At 43.3% G+C, this 25,390-nt stretch overlaps 1 protein-coding gene across 1 annotated transcript; it reads right to left on the bottom strand.

The window, feature by feature from the left end:
- Positions 1-9,816: 9,816 nt before the first annotated feature.
- LOC147891943 (uncharacterized) lies at positions 9,817-10,655 on the bottom strand. Its single transcript, XM_087388887.1, has one exon. It carries the CDS (start codon positions 10,577-10,579, stop codon positions 10,139-10,141), a length of 441 nt encoding a protein of 146 aa, XP_087245013.1. The 5' UTR covers positions 10,580-10,655; the 3' UTR covers positions 9,817-10,138.
- Between the last annotated feature and the right edge of the window lie 14,735 nt (positions 10,656-25,390).

The following is a 25,390-nucleotide window of genomic DNA, read 5'->3' as shown; positions in this document are numbered from 1 at the left end:
TGCCTTTGCTTGCATTTCCTGCATCCTTTGATTCAGCCTTCTTGGCTTTTTGATCCCGTATGAACTTGAAGCACTTAGACTTCACATGTCCCTTCTTGCCACAATAAAAGCATTCAATGTCCTTTTTGTCACCGGACTGACTGCGGGATTTGGACTTACTAGCAGATCTCCCCTTCTGCTGAGTCCTGCCTCTATCCTGTACCTGCAAAGCATTTGAAGACTTGCTGCCCGCATTATTCTTCCTGCTCATCTCCTCCATAAGGAGAGAGCTCTCTACATCAGCATAAATAAGAGTGACATTCGAGTTTGACAGGGTGGTCTTGAAAGTGTCCCAACTCTCGGGGAGGGTACACAGCAAGAAAGTAGCCTTGAACTCCTCATCAAGGTTCAACCCATGTGCAATCAACTGTGTAAAGATGGCATTGAACTCACTCAAGTGTGAGGTCATAGCTGTACCTTCCTTCATGCGAAGATCGACCAGCTTCTTCAGCCAATAAACCTTACTGGCTGAGCTCTTTTGGGCATACAATTCTTCTAGTCTTTGCCATAGACCATAAGAGGTCTTTTCAGCCTGTACATTGAACACAAGAGTGTCTGAAATAGTGAGCATGATAGCTGCCCTCGCAGACAAATCAAGCTCTTCCCAGTCATCAGCTGCCATGTCAGATGGCTTGACACCCTTCACCCTTATGGGGTTAGCAATCTTCTTTAACAGAAGTACATTCAAGCACTGTTCTGCCCATAATGCATAGTTGTGTGCTCCTTCCAGTTTCTTTATGTTCAGAATCGAAGAATCACTTCCCCCTGATGCCATATCAGATAAGGAAAGTACCTGACTCCCTGGAAGTAAAAAAAGAAGCTGAATAAAAATTCTGATTTCTCAGAAAAAACCTGCTCTATTCAAGAGCCAGAAGCACTCTCAATGGTGCTGTTTTTACTGTCAGGAAAATCTGCAGCAAAACAGTAAATGACCCTGCAAATACTGTACCTTCTGACACACTGTACCGTGCTCAAAGAGGCATAAAAAACAGTAATTTCAGACTGCTGCAGCTGCTCAACAAGTGCTTAACAGTGCATAATCATCTGACAAAGCACAAACACTGCTGTAAACACTGCTGTACTGACTGTACTGATCACTTCTCCCACCTCAGATGAGGTATTGCACTGAGTTAAATTGCAGAAACCACTTGGCAAACACCCAAAAAAAAATGACACTTCAGCCTGTCACAAAACCTGCAACAGAAAATGGGATAAATCCCAAGCAATCACCCTTATACCAAGGGGAGAAAATGCATCTGAAGATCTCTGTCGGTAACCCAAGTGCTATCAAACAAAGTCTGGGCAAAAGCCCCTTGATCTGACACCTGAATCAAGTAGAGAACACCTCAACACTGAGGTAGCATGCAATATGAAAATCTCTCTGACAAAATCATCCACCAGTGTAATGCATATACTGCCCTGTGTAGAAATGACATACACAGATCCCAACATACAAATACTCAATGAGGAACCTTTTGAGCACTGTCAACGATGGACAGTTAGGGACCGAGTAAACTCGATGCGCCCTGGCCAAGCGTGGCTCAACTGAAGTTCTCTGAGTGTTGCACAAGAAATGTGACCTGCAAGAAAATGTCACCTCAACACTGCCGAAATCAAGACAAATGTGTGCACTCTGGCACCACACTGCCTCAAGGCATACAATGCATCACCTTCCGGGTAAAAGCCCTATGATCTGCTCACCTGTGAACTGAGATTCAAACCCAGTAAAAGCATATGTCCTCTTGTAAAATCAAGGCATTACATTCCCAGAACAGAATAACTGTGCAATCAACCACACACGGTGGTTCTCTTCACCTCAAGCACGAGATGAATGAAAGTACTTGCTGTACTTTCAAGATAAGACAGTTTTGTGAACTGAAAAATGACCCTGAATCAAGAGGAATGAAGAGCAGAATGCTATTCCACCTCTCTTTCTTCCCCAAACAAAAATGCCTTTTGTACTTTCGTACTTGCTGTACTTGTACAACAGCCAGATCCAAGGAGAAAAAAAAATTTCTTCTGACACAGATCCCAAAAAAAAACCGAAAAATGTACCTCCCTGCTGCACAAAATCAGAAGCAGCTCCCTGCTGTAGGACCTGTCAACGTACAGTACAGTAATCTGTACCAGTTGAAGAGGGCCGTCCGTACAGATGTACGGACGTACGGCCACCGTACGACTGTACGGCCGTACAGATGTACGGCGCGCGAAGGAGGCCTGCGGCAGCTCCTGTGCGCTGCACCGATGTGCTGCTCCCTGCTAGGTGGCGCGATGCTGCGCCGCCCTGACCTGCGCAATGCAAAGAAAAACCGCCGCCTTTGCTGCTCGACACGCTGCTGCCCTGCGCCCTGATCTGCTGCGCCGCCTGCGCCCTGATCTGCTGCGCCGCCTGCGCCCTGATCGACGAAGCTCGTCCGTACAGATGTACGGACGACGTACGGCGCTGGCTAGGGAGTGGAGGGGAATGGCTCTGATACCAGTTGAAGGGCCATGAAGGGGGAATGAGAGCAAGAGGGAGAGAGTGAGAGAGAGAGAACTCCAAGATGTGCGGGTGTGAAGTGATGAGCCACATCACAAACTCAGTTGTGTTTTATTAGGATTAGGTTTACCCTATGACTGTCTTAAGACAGTCATAGGTGTCCTATCTTTTAATGAAAGGTTGGCAATGTGCCTTTACCCCAACAGTGCTGAACTAGTTAAATGGGGCTTCAGTTTTCAGCAAGATAGACTTAAATAGTGGTTATCACCAAGTGAGGATACAGCCTCCGGATGTGCATAAGACAGCGTTCGGCACTACTTTTGGGTTGTATGAGTATCTAGTGATGCCTTTTGGATTGACTAATGCCCCAGCTACTTTCAATAGAATGATGGATCGTATCTTCTGACCGTACAGACAATTCACGGGTACCTTCTTCGATGACATTATTGTCTTTTCTAAGTCTGAAGAAGTTCACAAGGAACAACTTGCTACAGTTTTCCAAGAGCTGCGGAATCACCAGCTGTATGCAAACAGCAAGAAGAGCAAATTCTTCCTGGAAGAGATCAATTACTTGGGGAATATAATATCCAAAAATGGGATATGGATGGATCTAGCAAAGATCCAAGCCATTCAAGAATGGCCAGAGCTGAAGATTGTGCATGAAGTCTGTAGTTTCCTAGGCCTGTGTTCTTACTACAAAAGATTTATCAAGCATTTTGCGAACATAGCCGCTCCACTTCACGACCTTACTAAGAAAAATCCAGCTTTCAGATGGGGAATTCCACAAAAGAAAGCATTCACCACACTCAAAAAGAAGCTGACCACAGAGCCAATCTTGATAGTTCCAGATTTGTATCAGCCATTTGATGTGGATTGTGATGCTTGTAGGGAATGTGTTGGGGCTGCATTGCATCAGAATGGTCATGTAGTGGCCTATGAGAGCAGGAGACTCTGGGATGCAGAGAGATATCTGGGAATCTATGAGAAAGAGGTTTCTTGCTGTAATTCATGCCATCCATACATGGAAGCATTATCTTTTGGGTGCAGATTTTACAATTAAAATAGATCACCAAAGACTGAGATACTTTTTGACTCAGACAAAACTCTCCGAGAAGCACATGAAATGGGCAAACATGCTGTCAATGTATCATTTTCAGATTGTCCATACTCCGGGAGTTCGGAACAAAGTGGCACATGCTCTGTCTCAAAGACCCCAAATGAACAATGTGACTATTGGTGAGATTTTACAGCAAGTGCAAGAAGGGCAGTCTACCAGTCACTATTCCTTGAAAGATGGGTATCTAATGAAAGATGACTACCTATGCATCACCCAGGAGATGAGGAAACCTTTAAAGCCCTCCCATGGGCTTCCCTTTGCTGGACCATATCCCTTTCGGCCCCACTTATGCAAGGATAGTCCAACCCTCTGGTTTCTCTCCCGCCACAACCAATCCATAGACTCCTATGATTATGGCTGATGTGACAGAAGCCTAATCACCTAGCCACCTATAAGCTCGTCATCCCAAAAGGGAATCCAAGGATAGGAGCCCAATGTGCCTTCATCACACCACAAAAATATGGAACTATTAATCCCCCATATGCCAGCATATTGATGCGTTGCCTCCACTATTAGGCCCCTTAGCTATTTTGTAGTTTTTGCATGAGGGGTGAAGCATATGCTTCAACACACCCCCATAGGCGAATACCTCAGCCTATATGGGATCGATGTCTAGTACACCCTGCACACCACATCCCAAGAAATGGTTGCCTGCCAGTTTCAGGTCTACACAAGATCATCTCAACCTTTCAACCAATCTCTAGAATGTTAGAAAAACTATTCATGTCTCTCTAAAACTAGAGAGCTATAGCCAACTCCTGCAGCAGAAGATTTGTCCCCCAGTTCTCACAATGCACAAAACAAATCTGACTCCGTCTTGCACGCTGAAGTAGATTACTGACACATACTTAGAGCATGTACATGGAGTAGAACAGCCCAAAAATGTATTATAGAACGCTCCATAATATGCAAACCCTGACACAAAATGGTGTGCTAAACCTATCACCATCCCGCAGCTTAGATGCTTCCCAGATGTGGGCTGTAAGCACCTCCATATGCTGCCTTCTACCTCCGTAGAACACCTCCAACATATGTCAGTCTGTGTGCTCCTATGGAGCTTCAGAGGGCTGGCAAAGTGCTGCCACGACACCTCTCCTTACAACTCTTCTTCCTGTTCAAGACCTGCTGCCAAGGGACTGTACTACTGAACTACCAAGGACCCCAAGGTGGGCCTTTATGCAGGACTTATATTGGCCCCCACAGACTGGCCGACCCGCTGCGCATTTGCAGACAACCACAGACAAAGCTGACCCAGACCAGCTACCTGTCATCCTGTACAGCTGACCTTCTGTCTGGACTAACCTACTCCAAATATGGAAGGTAATATCACCAAAAACTTAAGCTCAAAGCAACTGACTCATGTGCATATACTATGCATCTATATGAGCAAATTTGGCTCAAAAGAAAATGTCAACCCGCAATGACAAGACAATGGCAAACCCCATGCCAATAAGAGCCAAATTCCTCAAGCATAAACACCGTCCATGGGCATAAGCATCAATAATGTCTCATCCAAGAGAGAATAGCACTATCAGTGCATCAACTACAATGTGTCAAAGTTGTCTGTCAGCATAAAATAGCATCCATGTGCAAAGCATCCATCAAAATAGCATCCCACAAGACAATCTGTGCCTATATTCTGAAATATGTGATTGTTGTTGCGATGGTATATCTGGGCAGCCTGTGGTACTTTAACAAGTCTCATTCGACCAGGTTAGAGAGGGAACTTAGCAGACTTCTATGAATGGAAGAACAAGGAGGGAGGAGACTCCATTATTTGCCTTGGCAAGGCGCCTGGGTATCCCTTCATGCAGCATTAAATCTGCCTCACTAGCAAGTAAATGGTTATTTAAGCTCCCCTTCTATAAAGCCCTAGGCAAAGCTTGCTTGCTGGTTTCTAGAGCAAAGCCTAGAAAAAGACGTTGGAAGTGGACAGGAAAGGTTTGGAAGGAGAAACTTTTTTCACTCTTCCCCTTGAATATCAAGAATACTTACACGTATTTGCCAAGCTTGAAAAGGATTGTTTCCAAAATGCAGTGGACAGGGAGGTCGGGATTGAGAGGAGATGCCAATCTTGACATGGTCTGATTCATGGGATGCCAACAAGACCACTTGGTCTCAGAGGGAGCAGCTAGGCGAAATTTAGACCATTAGTAGAGGAGCTGAGCTTGCTACCAGAAGTATTACAGGATATATAGGCGGTGTGACCTTTCTCTCTCTCTCATCAACTATAATGGGGGATTCACATGTTTCCCACATGGAGGTGGGACCAGCATAGTGTACTACCTATTGGGCCCATTGTCTTTTGTCTCACGTATACATGACCTTATTGTAACCCCCCCCCACTCGGAGCCAACCACTCATATCTGGCCTTCAATGTTCTTGCTACTACGCCAGTCACAGGGAGAGTTCCTACCGCAGCCCGTACCCAGATCCACTTTGAACATGCCCTTGATCCAGTGTATGTGTCACTTAGCCAGAGAGCTTCCGGCCCTACTGGAGGGAGATTTAGACCTCGCCCACGCTTCAGCCACCCTTGTCACAGTGATACAAGATGCTGCTACCAAATCCTTTCCTACGACCCGATCTGCACGGGTACAAGATGGGAAGATGCCTCAAAACCCCTGGTTTGATGATGAGTGTAGAGAGATGTGAGTCCACCTCACACGGGAGCAAGCCTTGGGTCAGTTGACATCATACGAGGCACAGCGGATCTTTCAACGGTTGACACACCGCAAGAGACGAGCCTTCCTCACACACCGGATGGATGAGATCATCAGATCATTTCGAGGAGGAGACCCGACCACTGGATGGGAACTTCTTTCCGAGGGAAAGCCACCCATCCCCATTACTAATCCAAGAGTATGGCACACATATGCATGCTCCATATATGACGTCCCAAGGCAAACACCGCCAGACATGTCCGCTATGCCCAGGCCCACTACCTGCCATCTATTCACTATGCAGAATGTGCGGGCTGCAATTCGCCGTCTCCACAACCGGAAAGCATCAGGATCATGAGGGCCTACAGACAAAGCATTTGGCACATGGGCAGGAGGCTCTAGCCCCGATTCTTGCACAGATGTTTAACCTTGCAGTTTGTCACGGCCTCCCACCAGCATGGAGCACCACCACTATCGTGCCGATACACAAAGCAGGAGACCTCATGGACACTGGGAACTATCACACCCTCATGATTGGCCACACATTGGCCAAGATCTATGGATCGGTACTAGAGAGGGAGATCAACAGTCATAGAGGCACGGCGACAGCGAGCACTAGGGCAGGCAAGATTCAGGAGGTGGCACTCTACTCTAGACCACATTTTCACTCTGAGGGTTGTCATTGAGGAGGCGAGGTTCAAACATCAAAAAGTCTACACATGTTTCGTAGACTTTCGAAAGGCTTTCGACACTCTCCCACGATCCCGTATGATCGAGAGACTACAAGAGATGCAAATTCCAGAGACGTTGATCTGGGGTGTGATGAGCTTATATGAGTCAGTCAGAGGTAGGGTCCGTGCTCCAGGTGGTCTATCAGATTGGGTCGAGAGCACAATTGGGGTGAAGCAGGGCTGCCCTCTCTCACCGACTCTCTTTGGACTCTGCATCGATGAGATCACATCTTTCATAGATCGCCTAGGGGGGCGAGGGTTCATTACTAGGTAATCTCCTCATACACATATTGTTATACACTGATGATATAGTCCTTATATCCTCTTCAACAGAGGGGCTGCAGAGAGATCTGGAGGCCTTAGAGGTGTTCTGCACAGAGAGAGACCTAACGGTCAACCTTGGGAGAACTAAGGTTATGATCTTCAACACCTCATGAGCAGCGATTCGCCAACTTAGTTTCACTTATCATGGCGAGCCAGTGGAGAAAGTGTAGTCGTACGCATATTTGGGAGCAGTCTTCACAGGACCCATCTTCACGATGACCCATGCCGCCCAGGCACGGCTCACACGAGGGCGTAGTGCTTTGGCTAGACTAGAGCGACAATGCTTCCAGGCGCACTTTCAAGATCCACCAACGAAGGGCTGGCTTTTTGACACACTGGTGCAACCGGCTACCATGTATGCAGCACCCTTCTAGGGATGCGATCTCCCAAGGACAGACTGGAGGAGCTTCGAGTGGCTACAGGTGACGATGGGGTCCAAGATGATCCGATGTAAGCCCTCAGTCCCACATGAGATAGTACAGGCAGAGTTCGCCATGACACCTCTCCAAGTTGATGCCATCTTTTAGATAGTGACTTTCATCCACAGAGTCTGGGACTTACCCCCACTGGAGACTTCCGAGGTTGGCCCTAGAGTCATCCAGACGGCCAACAAAGAGCGGGGCAGACACATGGTATGCACGCATATCTACATGGCTTGCCAGGCACGGTATCCAAATGAAAAGGCTTCCCTCCTTTCAATACAGCATTGATGCACCTCCTGAGTCGCGATCCCACAAGATGAGATCAACCATATCATACGGTCAGACCTCCTCCAACTTCATACATCCCGGACTTTGGGGGGGACCAAGAACTTCCTACCAAGACCAAGTTCTACCGCGACCACTTCTTAAGAGTATCGGAGGAGGAATTCATTATCAGACCCCTAGCATCTCGAGGACAGAGGAGTATCCCATGCACTGAGGATAGTGTTCTCTCTCTCTCTCTCTCTCTCTCTCTCTCTCTCTCTCTCTCTCTCTCTCTCACACACACACACTAACTATTTTTCGTCCAAAGGATATATCTCACAGCTCTCCGAAGATGGCACGCATACGTCCACCATCAGATTTTGCTGTGACTGCTCGACCAAACCATCAAATTGTATCGGGACCCGCCCCGGTGATGACACCCCAAATACCGTCGCAAAGATCCATCAAACTGTTGTGAGCTATCTCTTTGAAGACAAACGGCAGGATTTCAAGAACATGACCCCAAACAAGATCGCCATTGTCGGCCTTGGGTCAGATGCGGGTCTCGTCCCATCAATTGAGGATCAAGGCACGGAGAGCAGCAGGTATACCCAGAGAGCAACAGGTCTGCACGCTATGTACGCAGCGGTTGAGACAAAGGAGCATTTTCTTTGTGTTTGCCCAACCTAGCCGACATGAGATCGGTCTGAATTAGCAACTAACACGGTACCACCAAGAGAGGGACATAGAGACCACATGCGCGATAGAGAGTCCCCAGAGTACACTCTATTGAGCTCCGACCTATCATAACTTTCCTCAGGGGGGACCGACAGAAACGAGGGGTCACTTTGGACATAGCTCAAAGAGTTCAGAGAGTGAGGAGACCACGTCCCCCACCGCAGCGCGAGATAGCTCGACACACACAGATACAAGATATCTTTGTAGCCTACCAGAGAGCCATCACTGTACCACGCTTCGGTTTCTGATTTTGTTTCTGAGTCCCATCGCCGAGACTGACTTGTTTTTCAATTTGTACTTCATACTAGATAGATTGATCTGGTCCACTATCCAGTTGCAGTTGACTATTTCTATTCATGATTATGATTTTGTTCGCATAGACTAGCACTCAACAAGGACCCTAGCGCACCCTTTGCTTCAGCCCACTGAGGCTTGTATGAGTTTGCTTTTCTATGTACTTTGTCCCATAGGTCTCCCGTGGACGTTAATACATCTCTCTCTCTCTCTCTCTCTCTCTCTAAGGCAGTGTTCAGGTGTACTAAGGGGGCGGGCAGGGGGTGCGGAGACCAAGTTGGTATCTACTATGGTGCAAAACTCTCAAGCCATCTCTTTGATTAATCACAAAACGGGTGAAGATGACTAAGAATGCCTCTGCCGGTCTTAAGGCAAACTTTCGATAAAATATAGATCAATGAAGGAAAAGGAGTCATTGGCTTGACATAATAACAACGCGTATCAGTCTTCCCCATTCACCACGTGTCGCCCACAGTTTTACAAAATCATTTTACATCGATTGCATGTTTGTTAGCACTACCTTCCAGGCAGCATCGTTACACTTTTCTTAAAAAAGTGTTCCACACCATTTTTCGCCATGTGGCCCCCTTCTATTTTGGTTCTTTCTCTCTCGCTCACACACACTTTCTTTTTTTAAGAACTCTCTCTCTCTCTCTCTCAGTTTGCAAATCATTCGAAGTTTCCTATACACTGGCTTCCAAACTGAACCTTCTAAACATTAATGCAATGTATCAAAGTGCCATTCCCAACGTTTAACCAGATGTCTCTACAATATACAGAAAATTGAATTCGACAATCCTTACATTATAAAGCAACATGAAGCCCAAGTTGTTGACTTCTGAGGTTCCCGATTTCCTCGTTGATCGGAGTAACTTTTCACAGTCGTATGCCTGCCTTTGATATGAGCAATGTTGGTTCTGTCACTTCTGTGTACTAAACAAATCCATCTCCATAATTGAATATCCGGATATGGATAACCCCACTTAAGAGACTCGCAGTATAAACACGATCAGAGTCAAGAATGGAGAGGGACTCCTCTTTAATTTAGTAGCCGTACACCCGACATATCACGGCATGTCAAACCCAATTTGGGTTCGGCAGATGGGGCAATCCTTGTGCGACTCGAGCCACTGGTCAATGCAAGGCGGGTGGTAAGCATGGCTACAGAGGGGCAAAACGGTGACCAAAGAGTCGGCCTCGAAAGCGCTCAAGCAAACGGCACACTCGGAGTTCTTGATGAGGAGCTGGTCGGCGAGGCAGAAAGGGAGGAGGAGGTGGGGAGGGGGAGGGGGGGGGGGAAGGGGAGGGGGTTGGGGGGGGAGGTTGGGGAAGTGGAGGGAAGAGGCAAGGGAGAGGGCAGCTGGGGGAGGAGGAAGGGGGGGCTGGCGATGGCGATAAGGGGAGGAGCGTCGGCCTCTGCGCCAGCAGCACCAGCAGAGAGTGGCTATGGCGATGGTGATGAAGAGGGCCAAGAGATGGTGCAGGGCATTGTGCCGAACGATGATCATGGCTATTGTGTGTTGCTATGGCAGGGAAGACCACACACGTGAAAGGCCTTCCTCATGCTCTTTCACAACCTCTTTCCACACCACGTGCGGTGCGATCTGTCTCACGTGACCTGCGCGGTGCGATCTGTCTCACGTGACCTGCGCGGTGCGATCCGTCTCACGTGACCTGCATGCCATCTCCGTGAGGCCACACGCTCGTGACGATGGCGACGTGTTCTACTGGGAGTGTGTAAAGAGGGATGACTGGATAGATGGGAGTAGAGAAGAAGAGAGAGTACATGTGCCATTAGAGAGAGGGAAACATACATTCAAAGAGAGAAGAGAGAGAGTATGCTCGTCATTTTTGGGCAGGCTCGCCAAAAAACATCCCCTTCCTTCTAGTTTGCCATGGAGGGAAGGCATATTATCCACATTTTCATCAGTGTAATTGCTTAATTGTTGGGAATTTTTTGGTATTGGTTTGATGTCTACCAGAAAGTCTTTCCCAATGGTATTTTAATCCCACTTTTGGGATGGTAGGTTCATGCAGGGCTTACCTTCATGTCACGAATCCATACACCCATAATTCCCTTACATAGACCCACCAAAATGTGAGATCATTTGATAAGTTCATGTATCCCAGCTTCCTTGCATGCATCCACCACAGTGGGATCATTTGATAAGTTCATGCAATACTTACCTTCATGTCACCAATCCATACGCTCAGATTTCCCATACACAGGCCCACCAAAATGTGGGATCATTTGATAAGTTCATGCAGGACTTACCTTCATGTCACCGATCCATACACCCATATTTCCCTTGCATAGACCCTCCGAAATGTGAGATAATTTGATAAGTTCATGTATCCTAGCTTCCTTGCATGCATCCACCATAGTGGGATCATTTGATAAGTTCATGCAGGGCTTACCTTCATGATGTCACCGATCCATACACCCAGATTTCATCATTTTCTTAGGAGCCTTTTTCAACACTTTCCACTCAAGGAAGAACAATTCTATTCATCATTTTTTTTTCCTACCAAGAGGTTCTATAGCTACAAGTGGGCTTCCAGAAAAGTTTTTCTCTTCTTTGTTTCAATAGTTTCTTCTCAGGAACATATGCCAATCCCATTTTTTGAGCTTGTCATTGTTTCTGGTTGCTAGTCAATAACATTCTTCAAAGCAATTAATGCAATAGCATAGCTTTTGAAGAAAGAAGGGTTTTCATGAGGCTCCTTATTTCCTACAAGTTCCTTGACACAAAAATGGCATAACTACAATGAAACATGTCATTTTCACAGGATTGTAAAAACATCGAGAGGTGCGAAACTTTGCAAGCATGTCACATGACAACTCAAAAGGAATCCTCTAAGTGTAAGAGGAGAATATATGTTTGTAACACTAACATTTGAACACATTGCTTGCCAGATGCCTTGTAATCTTGTGATTAGTGAAGGTGAGTATGCAATGCTCAACATGTGTGCCACATGTTGGCATTGAGATGGGATATTGGAATACCCCCATGAAATATAAGCAAGAAGAGTACATGGGTGAGAACACATGTGACTTAACAGTGTGTGGTGTGGAATGAAGTCCAATCTTAAAGTTCGATAAGCTCTTGTCTCTCTTCCTTGTCTCCCACTTTTCGAGTCCTTGAGAGCTTATTAACCCTTTGTGAGCTCCAGATACTTGTATAAGAACACACACAAGATGAATTGTGTCATGTGGATTGAAGTTCAATCTTGAAGTTGGATAATTTGTTGTCTGTCTTGCCCTTGTCTCCCACACATTTAGTGGTTGAGAGGTTCTTCAACTATTGTGAGATTCCACTAGCTTGTAGCTTCTCTTGGTTGAGCACCTTGATCCTACCTTATTTTCTATTGTTAAGGAGTAGAAAACTAGCAAGCAAATAGTGAGAGATGCTTGTCAGAGGCCAAAGCTAACAAGTTTCTCCCAAAGGGTCTATTCGTTTGAAAGGAAAAATAACATTTTATGTGATCCACGTTTCACATTGATCTTATTCTGTAGGATGTGACCAGGATGACCCATGGAATGAGATTAACATGGAAAGTGGATTTCAAATGGGGATTAAATCACTAACATTGTCTTGGAATGTCAAACTAAGTAGAAGCGCTATGTGGAGAGTAGGTGAGAGAGAGATTCGACCAAACCTTCCCCACACATAGAAAGAGAGAGAGACACACACACACACAGAGAGCTTGATTCTTGTAAGATACTTTGTAAATCAAAGTAAACGTCTCCTACTCTCCCGTATAATCATAGTTGGTTGAGCTATAAACGAACCATCAAGTAAGGATTCATGTGAATATGGATATCTCCAAAATGGGAACATGAAATCAAAACATTGGGCAACTAAAATAAGATAACATCTTGAGGAGGATGTCTCCTTTTTTTTTAAATGTCTAGTATACTCAATAGGTTTAAGAGTTAAAAGAAACTTAATAATTAATCTAACTAAAATGGAGACAAGCGACAATTTTCAAATCCTGTAGGAAGCCAAGGAAGAACTAATAAAGAACTACCCAGGGGGTGGCAACTAGAGAGCCTAGCTTCTTTTTACTTATAAAGTGGTGGATACCAGTAAAGAAAGAGTAGATATAGTAATCAAAGGAGTGAGGCCTAAAGGATTTCTAGGGTATGAGGTCAATAGGGCGCTATGGGTAGAATTTGATAGGGGACTTTTGAAATGACACCATAGGTGAGACCAACACCCCATTCTAGCTAGATACTCTATCCAATGTTTATAGAATATCCATGATAAGATCTTCCCTTTTTGTTAATAGGGGAAGTGGAGAAAAACTAATCTTTCTGGCAACATATGTTTTTTTTTTTTGGGTGTGATCCAATCAATGTCTTCGATGGAACAATAGTCTTGCATTAGTGGTAGGATTAATCTTGGATAAAGGGCTCATAGGTGCCTCTTGTTGGAGAAATAGAGTCATTGCCCCACCTATGAACCCCCAAATGAGGAGATCTCAGGGGGTTGTGTTCAAACCTAGAGGGGGAATGGGTGAGGCTTCCATGTGGGTGGTAGCATGGATGTGACATGGGTAGCACCACACAAGTAGGTACCAAGAGCAGTCTATGCAAGTGCTAGAGGCCCTAGAGACATCTATAATATTGTGCAAGTACATCATCAGGGTTAGAGTAGGAAATGCTACATAGGTGCCTATAGACAAGGGCCTATTTATAGGAAAGAGTAGGTTGTATGATCAAGGTAGGGATATACTAGGTCACCAATTTGCGGGCTACTTTGTTAGCTGATAGATTAGTTGGCCATTCAGCCAATCTAGAAGGGTCATCTATGAAAGGTCTCACCAAAAGGAATTAAGGAATTCTTTAGAGCTTGTATTGAGTTATGTCCAAAGCATATAGTTGTAGAAGACCTTACATTTAAGAGTAGTACACACACATAGAAGTCTTGTTCTTGTAAGAGTAGTAGTACACACACATAGGAGTCTTGTCCTTGTAAGGTATAAGTCTAGAAGTTTATAGAATACCTAGGTGCATGCCTACACATTGTAGCAGAGCACAAGGGTGCAGCAAAAGGAGCTTTGTTGATAGTTTTCCATTGATGTGCATGGTAGAGAGAAAGAGTTGCCTATAGAGGGTGTAGAAAATAGATCTTATATTGGTACCTTACCTCAAAGGTTGTTTTTTACATACTAGGGCATATTTTTGTATTTAGTGTTCCATATATATCTTTTTTTTTCCGGCTATACATCTAAGTACTCTTTTAGATCTAGATTAAAAGTAAATCACGTGTGTTTGAGTTGTGTTTCATGTAATATTATATTGTGATCTTAGGTTCATCTCTTCTTGTGGGGAAGTGTTGGACCTAAGTAAGAACCCATCCTTATGTTTTCTAACACCTCCCTCAACCACATGCTATCTCCTGTTCAATGCATTAGATAAGAGGAGAAACCTTCTTGGTATATTCCACCTTTTTGAGGTTTGAAGACCATATTAGATAATTTCGGAAAATCCCAATTCCCAAAATGGCAGTTTTGGAAGAAATTATAACATTTCTCCATGAAAAAACAAGAGAAATAGGTAAAATAGACTACATTGTCATTCATAAAATATGAAATATGAAGTGCATTCTCAAACAATAAATAGACTATCAATGCCTAAACTACATTATCATCAATTAAATAATAAAATTCCAAACCCATTTGAGTGAGAACCATCTCGTGAGCCATGGTGGTGCTAAAAAACACCTTCATAATAGCTCTACAGAATACCTATTGATATTGAACCTTGCTTTGTTGTGAGCATTCTCATTTGAAAATCTCCAAAGCTATACAAAAGCTTGACAAAATATGAAGAGAGGAGAGGAGAAGAGTGGAGATGAGAAGAGAGGGCACAGCTAGAGAGCACACCACAAATGACTAACTGTACACTAGATTTAGTTGAAAATGTAGAATATATACAAACCCATTTAGGGAAGATGATGATTCTGGGGAATCGAAGAAGGACTGAACATTACATTCCATCACACCCCTTTAATGGGAATGTCCTTCCTCTACATCAAACCAAGAGCTAGTCGTTGTTTCTCAAAAAGCTCTTTACCGAGTGGTTTGGTAAAGATGTCTGCAACATTCTCTTTGCTATCACAATACTGCAGTGTGATGTCACTAAGTGACACTCTTTCCCTGATGAAGTGCTCTCTGACATCAATGTGCTTTGTCCTGGAGTGATATACTGGATTCTTGGCCAATGCTTGAGCCGATTGATTATCACAGTATATTGTTGTTGGCTTTGACTCATCAAAGTAATCTGTTTTTGACAATAGTCTTCTGAGCCATATAGCCTCACATGCACCTGTAGTGAGTGCCATATATTCTGCTTCAGTCGAAGACAAAGAAACAGTTGGTTGTTTGTTTGACAACCATGATATAGCACCTTGACCAAGGAAAAATGCATATCCCTGTGTTGATCTCCTGGTCTCATGATCTCTGGCATATTCACTGTCATAGTATCCATGCAACCGTGGATGACTTCCTCTGTATTCTATCCCAAACTGTCTTGTACCTTTGATGTATCTCAAGACTCTTTTGGCTACATTCCAGTGAGACTATTTTGGATTTGCCATAAATTGTGCTAGTGAACTTACTACATAACAGATACCTGGCCATATGATAGTCAGATATATAAGAGATCCGATGCGCTGCCTATAGTACCTGTCATTGATTGTAGGCTTTTCAGAATCTTTAGTAAGTTTTAAACTTTGTTCCATGGGAGTGGCTGCAATCTTGCAATCTGCCATATGAAACTTCTTCAGGAGACTGTCAACATACTTGAGCTGACTCATAAATGTGCTATCTGAATCTCTCCAGAACTCAATTCTAAGACAATAGTGCATAAGTCCAAGATCTTTCATGTCGAACTCTGTAGATAAGTCTTGTTTTAGTTTTCTGATGAAGCTATCCTTGCTTTTGGTCATAATCAGAACATCTACGTACAAAAGTGCAATAGTGATGTCTTCCCCTTGAACTTTTTAGTAGAGAGTATGATCTGCATTGGATTTCATGTATCCCAGATCAGCAAAATACTTGTTGATTCTGCTGTACCAACTTCTGGGTGCTTGTTTTAAGCCATAGAGTCTCTTTTTGAGATGGCAAACCTTATTCTCCTTTCCTGGTTCAACATAACCTGTTGGTTGTTGCATGTAGACTTCCTCATCTAGATAACCATTGAGAAATGCATTCTTGACATCGAGCTGGTACACATTCCATCTGCCTGCTGAGTGTCACTAGTGATATCAAGAACTATATGGAATCCATCTTTGCTACTAGAGCATAAGTCTCATCATAGTCTTGACCATATTGCTGTGCAAATCCTTTTGCAACTAGTCTGGCTTTGTATCTTTGAATACTTCCATCTGGATTGTACTTCACTTTGTATACCCATTTGTTTGCTATGGCCTTCTTGCCTAGTGGAATGTCGCATAATTCCCAAGTATTATTCTTAAACAAAGCATCCATTTCTTCATTCATGGCTTGTTTACTGCATCTTCGAAGTACATTGGCTCTTCTATAGCCATGATGGTAGTCATAAGAGCATAGTTGGTGGTTTCAACTTGAATTGCTTTGCCTTTTTGACCATATGTCAATCTGGCTGGAGGTCTGCTTTCCATAGTAGACCGTTTGAGCTGCTGTGGCACTGCTTGGGGTGTTTTTGGCAATTCTTGCTCTTCTTCATCAACCTGTTCTATAAATGACTGTGAAGTCAATGCTTCTATCTCCTGTGTGTTTGAGGTTTTCCATTCTGATTCCTCATCAAAGATTACATCTCTAGAGATAATGATCTTGCGGTTTATGGGATCATACAACTTGTATGCTTTGCTTTCTTCACTGTAGCCAACCATGATGCACTTCACATCAAATTTCTTGTGATGATCATCATGTATGTGGGAATATGCTATGCAACCAAATATGCGAAGATGCCCAATGTGTGGCTTATGTCCACTCAATGCTTCATAAGGTGTCATACCCTGTATCGGTTCGGTACGAAGCCGATTAAGCAAATAGTTTGCAATGCCTATTGCTTCTGCCCAATACCGGTTCGGAAGATGCTTCTCACTAAGCATCTGTCTGCTAAAGTCCCATTCTTCCTTTCAGCTCTTGCACTCTGCTGAGGAGTATCTGCACATGTGAATTGTCTTCGAATGCTGTGACTTTTGCAAAAGTTCATGAATGTTGAAGACATGTTTTCACCTCCTCTATTTGATCTCATGACTCTGATTTTTGTGTCCGTCTGGTTTTCTACCATGGCTTTGAATTCTTGAAATCTGGAAAACACTTCAGATTTCTCTTTTCGAAAGTAGACCCAATAATATCTGTTGTAGTCGTCGATGAAAGTCAAGTAGTAAAGTGAACCATTAATGTTGCGGGTCTGGCCATAACCCCATACATCTATATGTATCAAATCAAGAATACCTCATGCTCAAGAGGTACTTCTGCCAAAGTTGGTTCACTTTTGTTTGCCGAAGCAGCATGCTTTGCAAACTTTTCCAAGAAACTATAGCTTAGGAATCTCGATTACCATATCTTGATTCTTGAGATCTAACAAGTACTTGAAATTGACATGACCATATCTCTTGTGCCATTTTACAGATAGTGGCATCTGTTGTGGTTGAGCTAACATGGCATGCTTCTCTGGTACTGTAGCTAGCATTTTGTACAAGCGTCCTTCCTTGACACCTTTTGCTACTAGCTGACATCTTCTAGATTTGTCTCTGATAGTGCATTCATCTCCGTCGAAGATGACTCGATAATTATGTTCCATCATTTGACCTACTGACAAAAGGTTCTTGTTGAGCTTCAAAACATTGAGTACATCTTTCACCAATCCTTTCATGCCAGTGAAATTGTTCATAGGCATAACACCTGTCCCTTGAGCTGGATTTGGTGTATTATCTACTGTGTAGATTACATCTTTCTGGCCCTCTAATGGTTTCATCTCTATGAACCATCCCTAATGATTTGTCATGTGAGATGATGCACTGCTATCAATATACCAAGGATCCTGTTCTGCTTGGTCGGCTTGATAGAAATCCTCTTTTGTATTGAAATCAGTGTCTAGGTACACTGTATCAGTCTGTTGTATTTCCTCGTTCGTAAGAAACATATTCCCATGTTCATTTACAAAATGACTGTGACTAGAATGTCCACCATGATGATTTCCTCTTCCGCGGAAATTGGTGGATGCATATTGGAATGATTTCCTCTTTGCTGATGTTGATGTTGTTGAGGATGATGCTAATGCTGATTCTGACTTTTTTGATTTTGTTGCTAATGATGACCACTTTTCTAGAATTATCTATCGCTACGTTTGCCTCTGCCTTAGCTTCTATCTGAAGCTGTGAATGCCTGATCATTAGAATGACCTTTGCATGCTTGAATGGCCTAAGTCCTGTGTTCTTCAGCAAGTAAGACTGACTAGAGCTCTTTTAGTGTTGGAATTTGCCGTTGGATGGCAATACTCTAGACTAGATTCTCATATTCCTCTCCTAGTCCATTCAGGATGACTTGAACCATTTCTGTTGGATTCATGGTCTCTCCTGCTGCTGCGATTTGATTGTTGTAGTCTTTAATCCAAAGTACATAAGCATGATCGATTTCGCTGAGGTTGAGGAAACTCTGGTTGATTTGGTTTCTCAATGTGAGAATCCTGGATGTGTTCTTGGACTTGTAGAGAGCTGTGAACATATCCCATGCTTCTTTTGATGTCTTGATGGTGTTGAGTTGTCCTAGCATGACATCTTGTACATTCTGCTTAATCAGATGATATGCATACTTATCTTTCTTATCCCATTCTGCCTGAGCTTGGGCAATGGCAAGATCTGCTACATGTGTGAAACTATTTGTGTAGCTATAGATCCCGCTGGTACCGTGACAACAGGTGGAGTAGAGCTATTGCTGGTTGGATCATCCAATGGTCTAGGTGTAGCTCCATCGACATACTCCCATTTGTCCTGAAGTACAAGAATGGTCTCCATTCGGTACTTCCATGTGCCGTAATTGGAGTTGTCTAGCTTATCAGATGCCTCCAGATTGAAATTGATAGTTGTAGACATGGTGCAAGAAATGTACTCAAAGTGATGTGATAATCACTGTCTGAATCAACTGCAAAACACTGTGACTGATGCAAGTGAAATTTGAACTATCGGCAGTGAAGATAGAACTGCAATAGATAAAATCCGATTTGAATTACAAGGCTTGTGGCAAATGATCGGGGAATAGCCAAGAGGCTTTACAAGGCTCAAATGATGTGCACAATGCCATGAAATAGCCGAATAGGATTTACAATGATGGCATGTGTGTGTGAAATCAAATCATGTGCTATCTGCCTACTGGACAATTGGCAATGCCTCTGAACACTCTGAGGTATGCTCACTAAACTGATGAACATCAGGTTTCGGGTAATGTGATGATATGAAACTGTATGTGAGCATATGGACTGACTCCAAGTAGGTACTAGTCGGGAATTTCGGGCATGGCTTAGATTGGCAACTTGGGGAGATTCAAAGCATCCCCTTTATGGCGATCTAGTCTACTCTAATCTAGATCTATACCAACCGTCGATCGATGAAAGAACAGTGAATAATTTCTTTTCTTTTGTTCTTTTTAAGTGCTAGATCAAGTGCGTCGATGTAGAGGCTAATGTGCATGTAGGAAGTGGATTTTTTGGAGAAGCTCAAAAGTGAGTGATTCTTGTGTCAAAATGTGCGTGTGATGTGACAATGGGTAGAGCACAAAAAATCAAGCGACTTTTCTTTTTGGAGCACCCTCAAATTCTTCTTGGATCAAGAGATATGACTTGATCTAGGTGGAGGGGCAAAAGGAGTGCAAATGTGCTCAATGATGATGTGGCAGTCAAAGGGTCACATGCAGTGATTGTGCCTGTGGAGCCCTGTGTTGAAGTGGCAGGAGTGGTCACATGAAGTGCTTGTGGAGCACTGTGTGTGCCTGCAGAGGGTCAGTGTGCCACGTGGCACTGATGAGGTGGTAGCTGACTGGGCATTGATGATGTGGTAATGTTGACATGGATGCTGATGTGGCACTTAGAGATGCTGATGTGGACCTACTGTTGTGGCTGCTTATGTGGCAACTGATGTGGCACGGGGTGATGTGGCACCTGATTGGATTGCTAATGTGGTAGGTGACTGCCACGTGCTTACGTGGCAACTAATGTGGCACGGGGTGATGTGGCACCTGATTGGACTGTTGATGTGGTAGGCGACTGCCACATTGGCACCTAATTGGACTGCTGATGTGGTAGGCGATTGCCACATGGCAGTCGCCTACCACATCAATAGTCCAATCAGGTGCCACATCACCCCATGCCACATCAGTTGCCATGTGGCAGATGATGTGGACTATGGATAAGGTCCACCTAAGTAGTGGCATGGCAGTTGATGTGGATAGGTGACGTGGCTGCCAACGTGGACTACTGATGTGGTAGGATTAGTGATGAGGTGGCACCTTGGGATAGGGTTGCCACGTGGAGCTCTTCTAAACCAATGGCCTCTAACCCAAGGTCACTTTCGCCTGACCTTGGTTGGATTTGATTTGCCACGTGTCGATGGTTGGAGGGGCACCAGAATCTTTAGAAGGTGCTCCAAAATCTTCTAAGATTTCGTGGGAGCTTTTCATTGATGGCGTCGGTTATTGCAGGGTCGTGTGTGTTAGCTTATGCAAGCTATGTAGAGTTTGCTGGGATGTGTGGAGGCGATGGCCTTGGAGAAGCATCGACTGGTGGAGAGTTGTGAGCTATTTTTGGAGGCTTTGATGGAGCCGTGCTACTTGGAGGAGTCCGAGCGTCTATTGGAGAGCTCGTTGCTTTGTGGCCTTGGAGACGGAGCCTTTGCAATCAATGGCTTTGCAATAGCCTTAAGATCTTTTCGTTCTAGAGGCATAGGTCAGGCATGGCTTTTCATTGTAGGGCGTTGCTATTGGAGCTCATTTTTGTAGTTGGCACTGGGGCGTGCTGTGGCTGGTCGTTTGAAGGCTGCCCCCACTGTAGGTGTTGCTGGAGGTGCTAGGCGACCGTCATTGTGTAGAAGGCTTGAGTTGATGAAGGCGCTAGCTATTCACTCTTGTCGATGAAGGTCATGAAGGTTGTCTGTGGCTCATTGTTGCAGGGGAGCCTAGAAGACCAAGCTTTTGTTGGAGCTGTCGTCCTGTCGTTTGGGCTACTGGAAGCCCGTAGGAGAAGCTGTAGCTTGCTGCTCTTAGATGGTTGCTGGTGGTGTCGTGCTGTTGGAGCTAGGATAGGCCTTCCCTTGCTTGCTGCATCTGTCATTGAAGGAGATGGCGCTGTCGCTAGAGCTGTCGTATTGCTTGTGTCAAGCTGCTTCGTTTAGTTGCTATAGAGGAGCATAGTCGCTGCAGAGGAGCATCATTGAATACTTTGAAGGAGGCCAAGAGTATTGTATGTGCTGAAGGTAGGCTGAGCCTTTGGAGCTGCTGATGCAGACTTTACTGAGTCGAGGCTGGAGAAAGGTTAGCAGGTTATGTTGTTGGAGAGGCTATTGTAGGGCGTAGATGGTGCCGTGGGCACATATGGTGCTGAAGTTGAACTAAGGCCTTGGAGCCTTGTGCTATGGAGCGTGGTTGCTTTTCTTGGTAGTCACAATGTTGCACACGTACAGTAGGCTAAGGACTGCTGAGTGGCTGAGCATAGACTAGCTTTCTTTTCTCTTAAGGAAGAGAAAACCTCTTCAAATCTCTCTCTTTCATACAACCTTTCTCTCTCACATAGAATGAACACACTCAGAATCTCTCTCAATGAACTAAGTCTCTCTCTCTCTCTCTCTCTATTACTCACATGCAATGACGAAAAAACTCTCTTTTGGAATGAACGGAAATCTATGGATGGAAATGGATGAGATTCACAGTAATCTCAACGGAAATGGAGTCTCACAAACAACTCTCAATCACTCAATCTCGAGAGGGCATAGCTAGAGAGCACACCACAAATGACTAACTGTACACTAGATTTAGTTGAAAATGTAGAATATGTACAAACCCATTTAGGGTTAGGGTTATGGCATCTAACCCTTTCTTTATAGCACTCTATTGGGTTAGTGCTATGCACATATGATCACATGATCATATGTGCATTGGGTTAGTGCTATGCACATCTGATGGTGCTATGCACATATGATCACATGATGTTGAGCATGAACTCTCAACAAATCTCCCATACTTGCCATCATGTTGTGACCCTTCATGGTGTTCATATGGTTCTCATAACACCATTTCATAAATATTAATTGTGCAATTGATAATTCAATCACATTACATTGAATACTAAACTTGACTAAGTGAGGACATCCATGAGAAAATTGTAGGAGAGGGAGTGCAAGATTTGTAAATAAAAGTCATGTGGTAGAGACAAACATCCATTATGTACTTACAAACCATAAAACTAAACTGAATATTAAGCTTCATTGTGTTTTTCATGGATTGCTCATTGCAAAGACATAGAAATAATTTTTTCCTCAATAAGAACCTGATGCAAGATGGGAAACTCTAAAATCAATCATCATTCTTGAACTTTATTATCCCCTTGAGGAGAATTAGACCACTGCCATCCCTCCAATAATGTCATGGGGAGAATGGTGCTAGAGCCATTGAGCTCTATCAGTGCATTTTTTTCCAAGGGGCAATGAAAATTATAACATAATTTGCGTTGATCTTGTTCACAGATCACCCAATCAAACAAAATACACAACAATTAAGCACAAAAGTACATAATGAAGTACAATGCCCTTAATCAAAACTCATAGTTTGCAAATAGCTCCTCTCACGTACATATATGATCTATGGTTTCAATACAAATGTGCCCTTATATTGCAATATATATTTCCTCATGGAGGTAGATCAAGGTAGTAAATCAAGAGAAAGTACATAGCATTTTCTTTGATTGAGTGAGACTCATCTCTTGAAACTTAACACGTTAATAACTTATACATTATTGAGACTTGCATTTCAAGAGCTTTGGATTGAGTGACATTGATCTCATAAACCTTAGTGGTGTTTACAAACACCTTAATATTTTTTAGACTTGCATTTCCAGATCTCCAAATCTAAGGAGAATCTCCCATAACTAATTCTATGATCCACCATCATGTTGGAATGCTTGTTGGTGTTCATATGGTGTTCATAAACACCATTTAAAAAACTCAAGAGTATAATTGATAACCATGAGTTTGCAATCACATTGTATCGCTCTTAAACTTGAACAAGCAAGGACAAACATGAGAAATCTTTTTGGATGAGGATGAATGCAAGATATGTAGTTGATGTTAAATCAAGTGGCAATGACAATCATTTATCTTGCACTTTCAATGTTTAGACTAACTCGCTTTATTGTAAAAGGAAAGCTTTACATGTCATGTGGATTTCTCATTGCAAAGGAAAAAATTAAATTTCTGGTTGAAAACTTAACAGTTTGTTGATGCGCAATTGAAAACCATGAAATCAAACATGATGCCAAAGAAACTCTCAATTTCTAGTCCTAGTGGGGAGAATGGTGCCAATGCCACTCCTTCAAAATCTATTATGAATTAGTTATGAACATGTTCACATATTATTCACACACAACAATTAGGCACCAAGTTACACAGTTGGCAAGAAAGTATCGATTCCCATTAGTAATGAATGCAAAAAGAAATGCAATATCTTTAATCAAAACTCATAGTCTACAAATAGCTCCTCTCCTACATGTATATAATCTATGGATTCAATACAAATGTGCCCATACTTTGCAATATCCATTTTCATAATGGAGTTAGACCAATGTGGAATGTCAAGGGAAAATGCATAAGAAACACTTGGCTTTGCATTGTATTTCTATTGCTGTTCATTAATCCTACCACATTGCCATATCAAACACCACCAACAATGTGCACCATATCCTTCATAGGGAAAATAGGATCCTCTTGCATGGATTGCTTCTTTAGCCTTGGATGAACTCTACATAATTCTTTCCAATCTCTATAAGATTACTTCTCACCTCCATAATGGAGAATAGTAGTCCTCTCTTGAGGGAATCATGCATGAATAAGCCAAGGCCAGCATCTACAATGGTTGGCTCATGCACCTCAAAAGCCACATTTTTTATTTGGAACACTTCACTGATAGGAATAGGTAACTTTGGTGTTCTAAGTGGATCACGCTCTGGTTTGTACCTATTCAACCACACACCCACTTAGCTCAAAAAATAGTTATAGTCACTTGAGATAAAACAAAGAACAATTTGACATCTATAACTTCATGGAACATACACATTTTGTAGTTGATTTATGTAGGCTTTAGGAATGTGTTTCTTGATATAGCAGCCTTTGTATCCTAGAACTATAGCCAATTGAGAAACTTGCATAACATTCATTCTAGAGAGTTGTGGAGCATTCCTTAAAAGTTTTATTTCTGATGAATCAAGTTCAGGCACCTGGCCATCACCACCATGGATTGGCCTAGGGTATACACCCTTCAGTTCTGTATTATCACCTATAGCCCTCTCTCTTAGTTGGTTTGCAAGAGGAAGATTTCTTGTTTTGTATTCCATTCTTGAACATGGATGATTTTCCTCCATCCATTCATTAAGAGCTTTTCAAATGAGGTTGAAGTCTTAATGCCCCTCCATGACATGCAACTATCCATACCAATTTATCTCAATCATGTTGTGCACATCTTTAGCTTCATCATTGAGCTGTAGTAAGTAAGGCATCAACTCTCCTCATAGAATGTTATCCTCCTTGTCTTGTACATCAAATGTAGAAGGAAATATGAAATTTGATGGATAGATGCAAGCCTTATATGGAGTGTCATCAACAAGGATTGTCCTTCTAGCATCACATCCAAATTCCTTTGAGACTTTTGCTAAGGGTGCCTCAATACCAACCTTGTCGGTCCTATTTATCCTAGTCTTGCTATAAGTGTAGCATCCTTGCTGAGACCATATCATAAAGAAAGGGAGGCTATCATTTGCATAATTTTGTAGCTTTCCTACCATCTCAAGTACGTTATGCTCCATTGCAATTGACCAAATGCCTACATTAAATCTTTGTAGAGCAAGATTTCAGGAATTCAATGCGCCTATGATGAATAACCATATAACTATTTTTTCCATGCATAATTGATGGATGTATTAGTGACTTGAACAAGCAGTGACGCAATAGCAAGCCAAAGAAATTGGATGTGGATGTCCAAAGAAATTGGATGTGGATGTCGATCTAGACTCTTCTTGAAGTTGTTGGCTTCTAACTCCTTCAAACTTCTAGGCGCTATGGTTTCAT

Source organism: Dipteris shenzhenensis, chromosome 17, assembly GCF_047967505.1.
Source record: "Dipteris shenzhenensis isolate YYH24624 ecotype China chromosome 17, Dip_SZ_1.0, whole genome shotgun sequence".
NCBI lineage: Eukaryota > Viridiplantae > Streptophyta > Polypodiopsida > Gleicheniales > Dipteridaceae > Dipteris > Dipteris shenzhenensis.
This window is presented reverse-complemented; position numbering and strand designations above follow the sequence as displayed.

Coding starts and splice junctions, on each gene's coding strand:
- LOC147891943 (XM_087388887.1), bottom strand. CDS start 10,579: ATGATCATCGTTCGGCACAATGCCCTGCACCATCTCTTGGCCCTCTTC.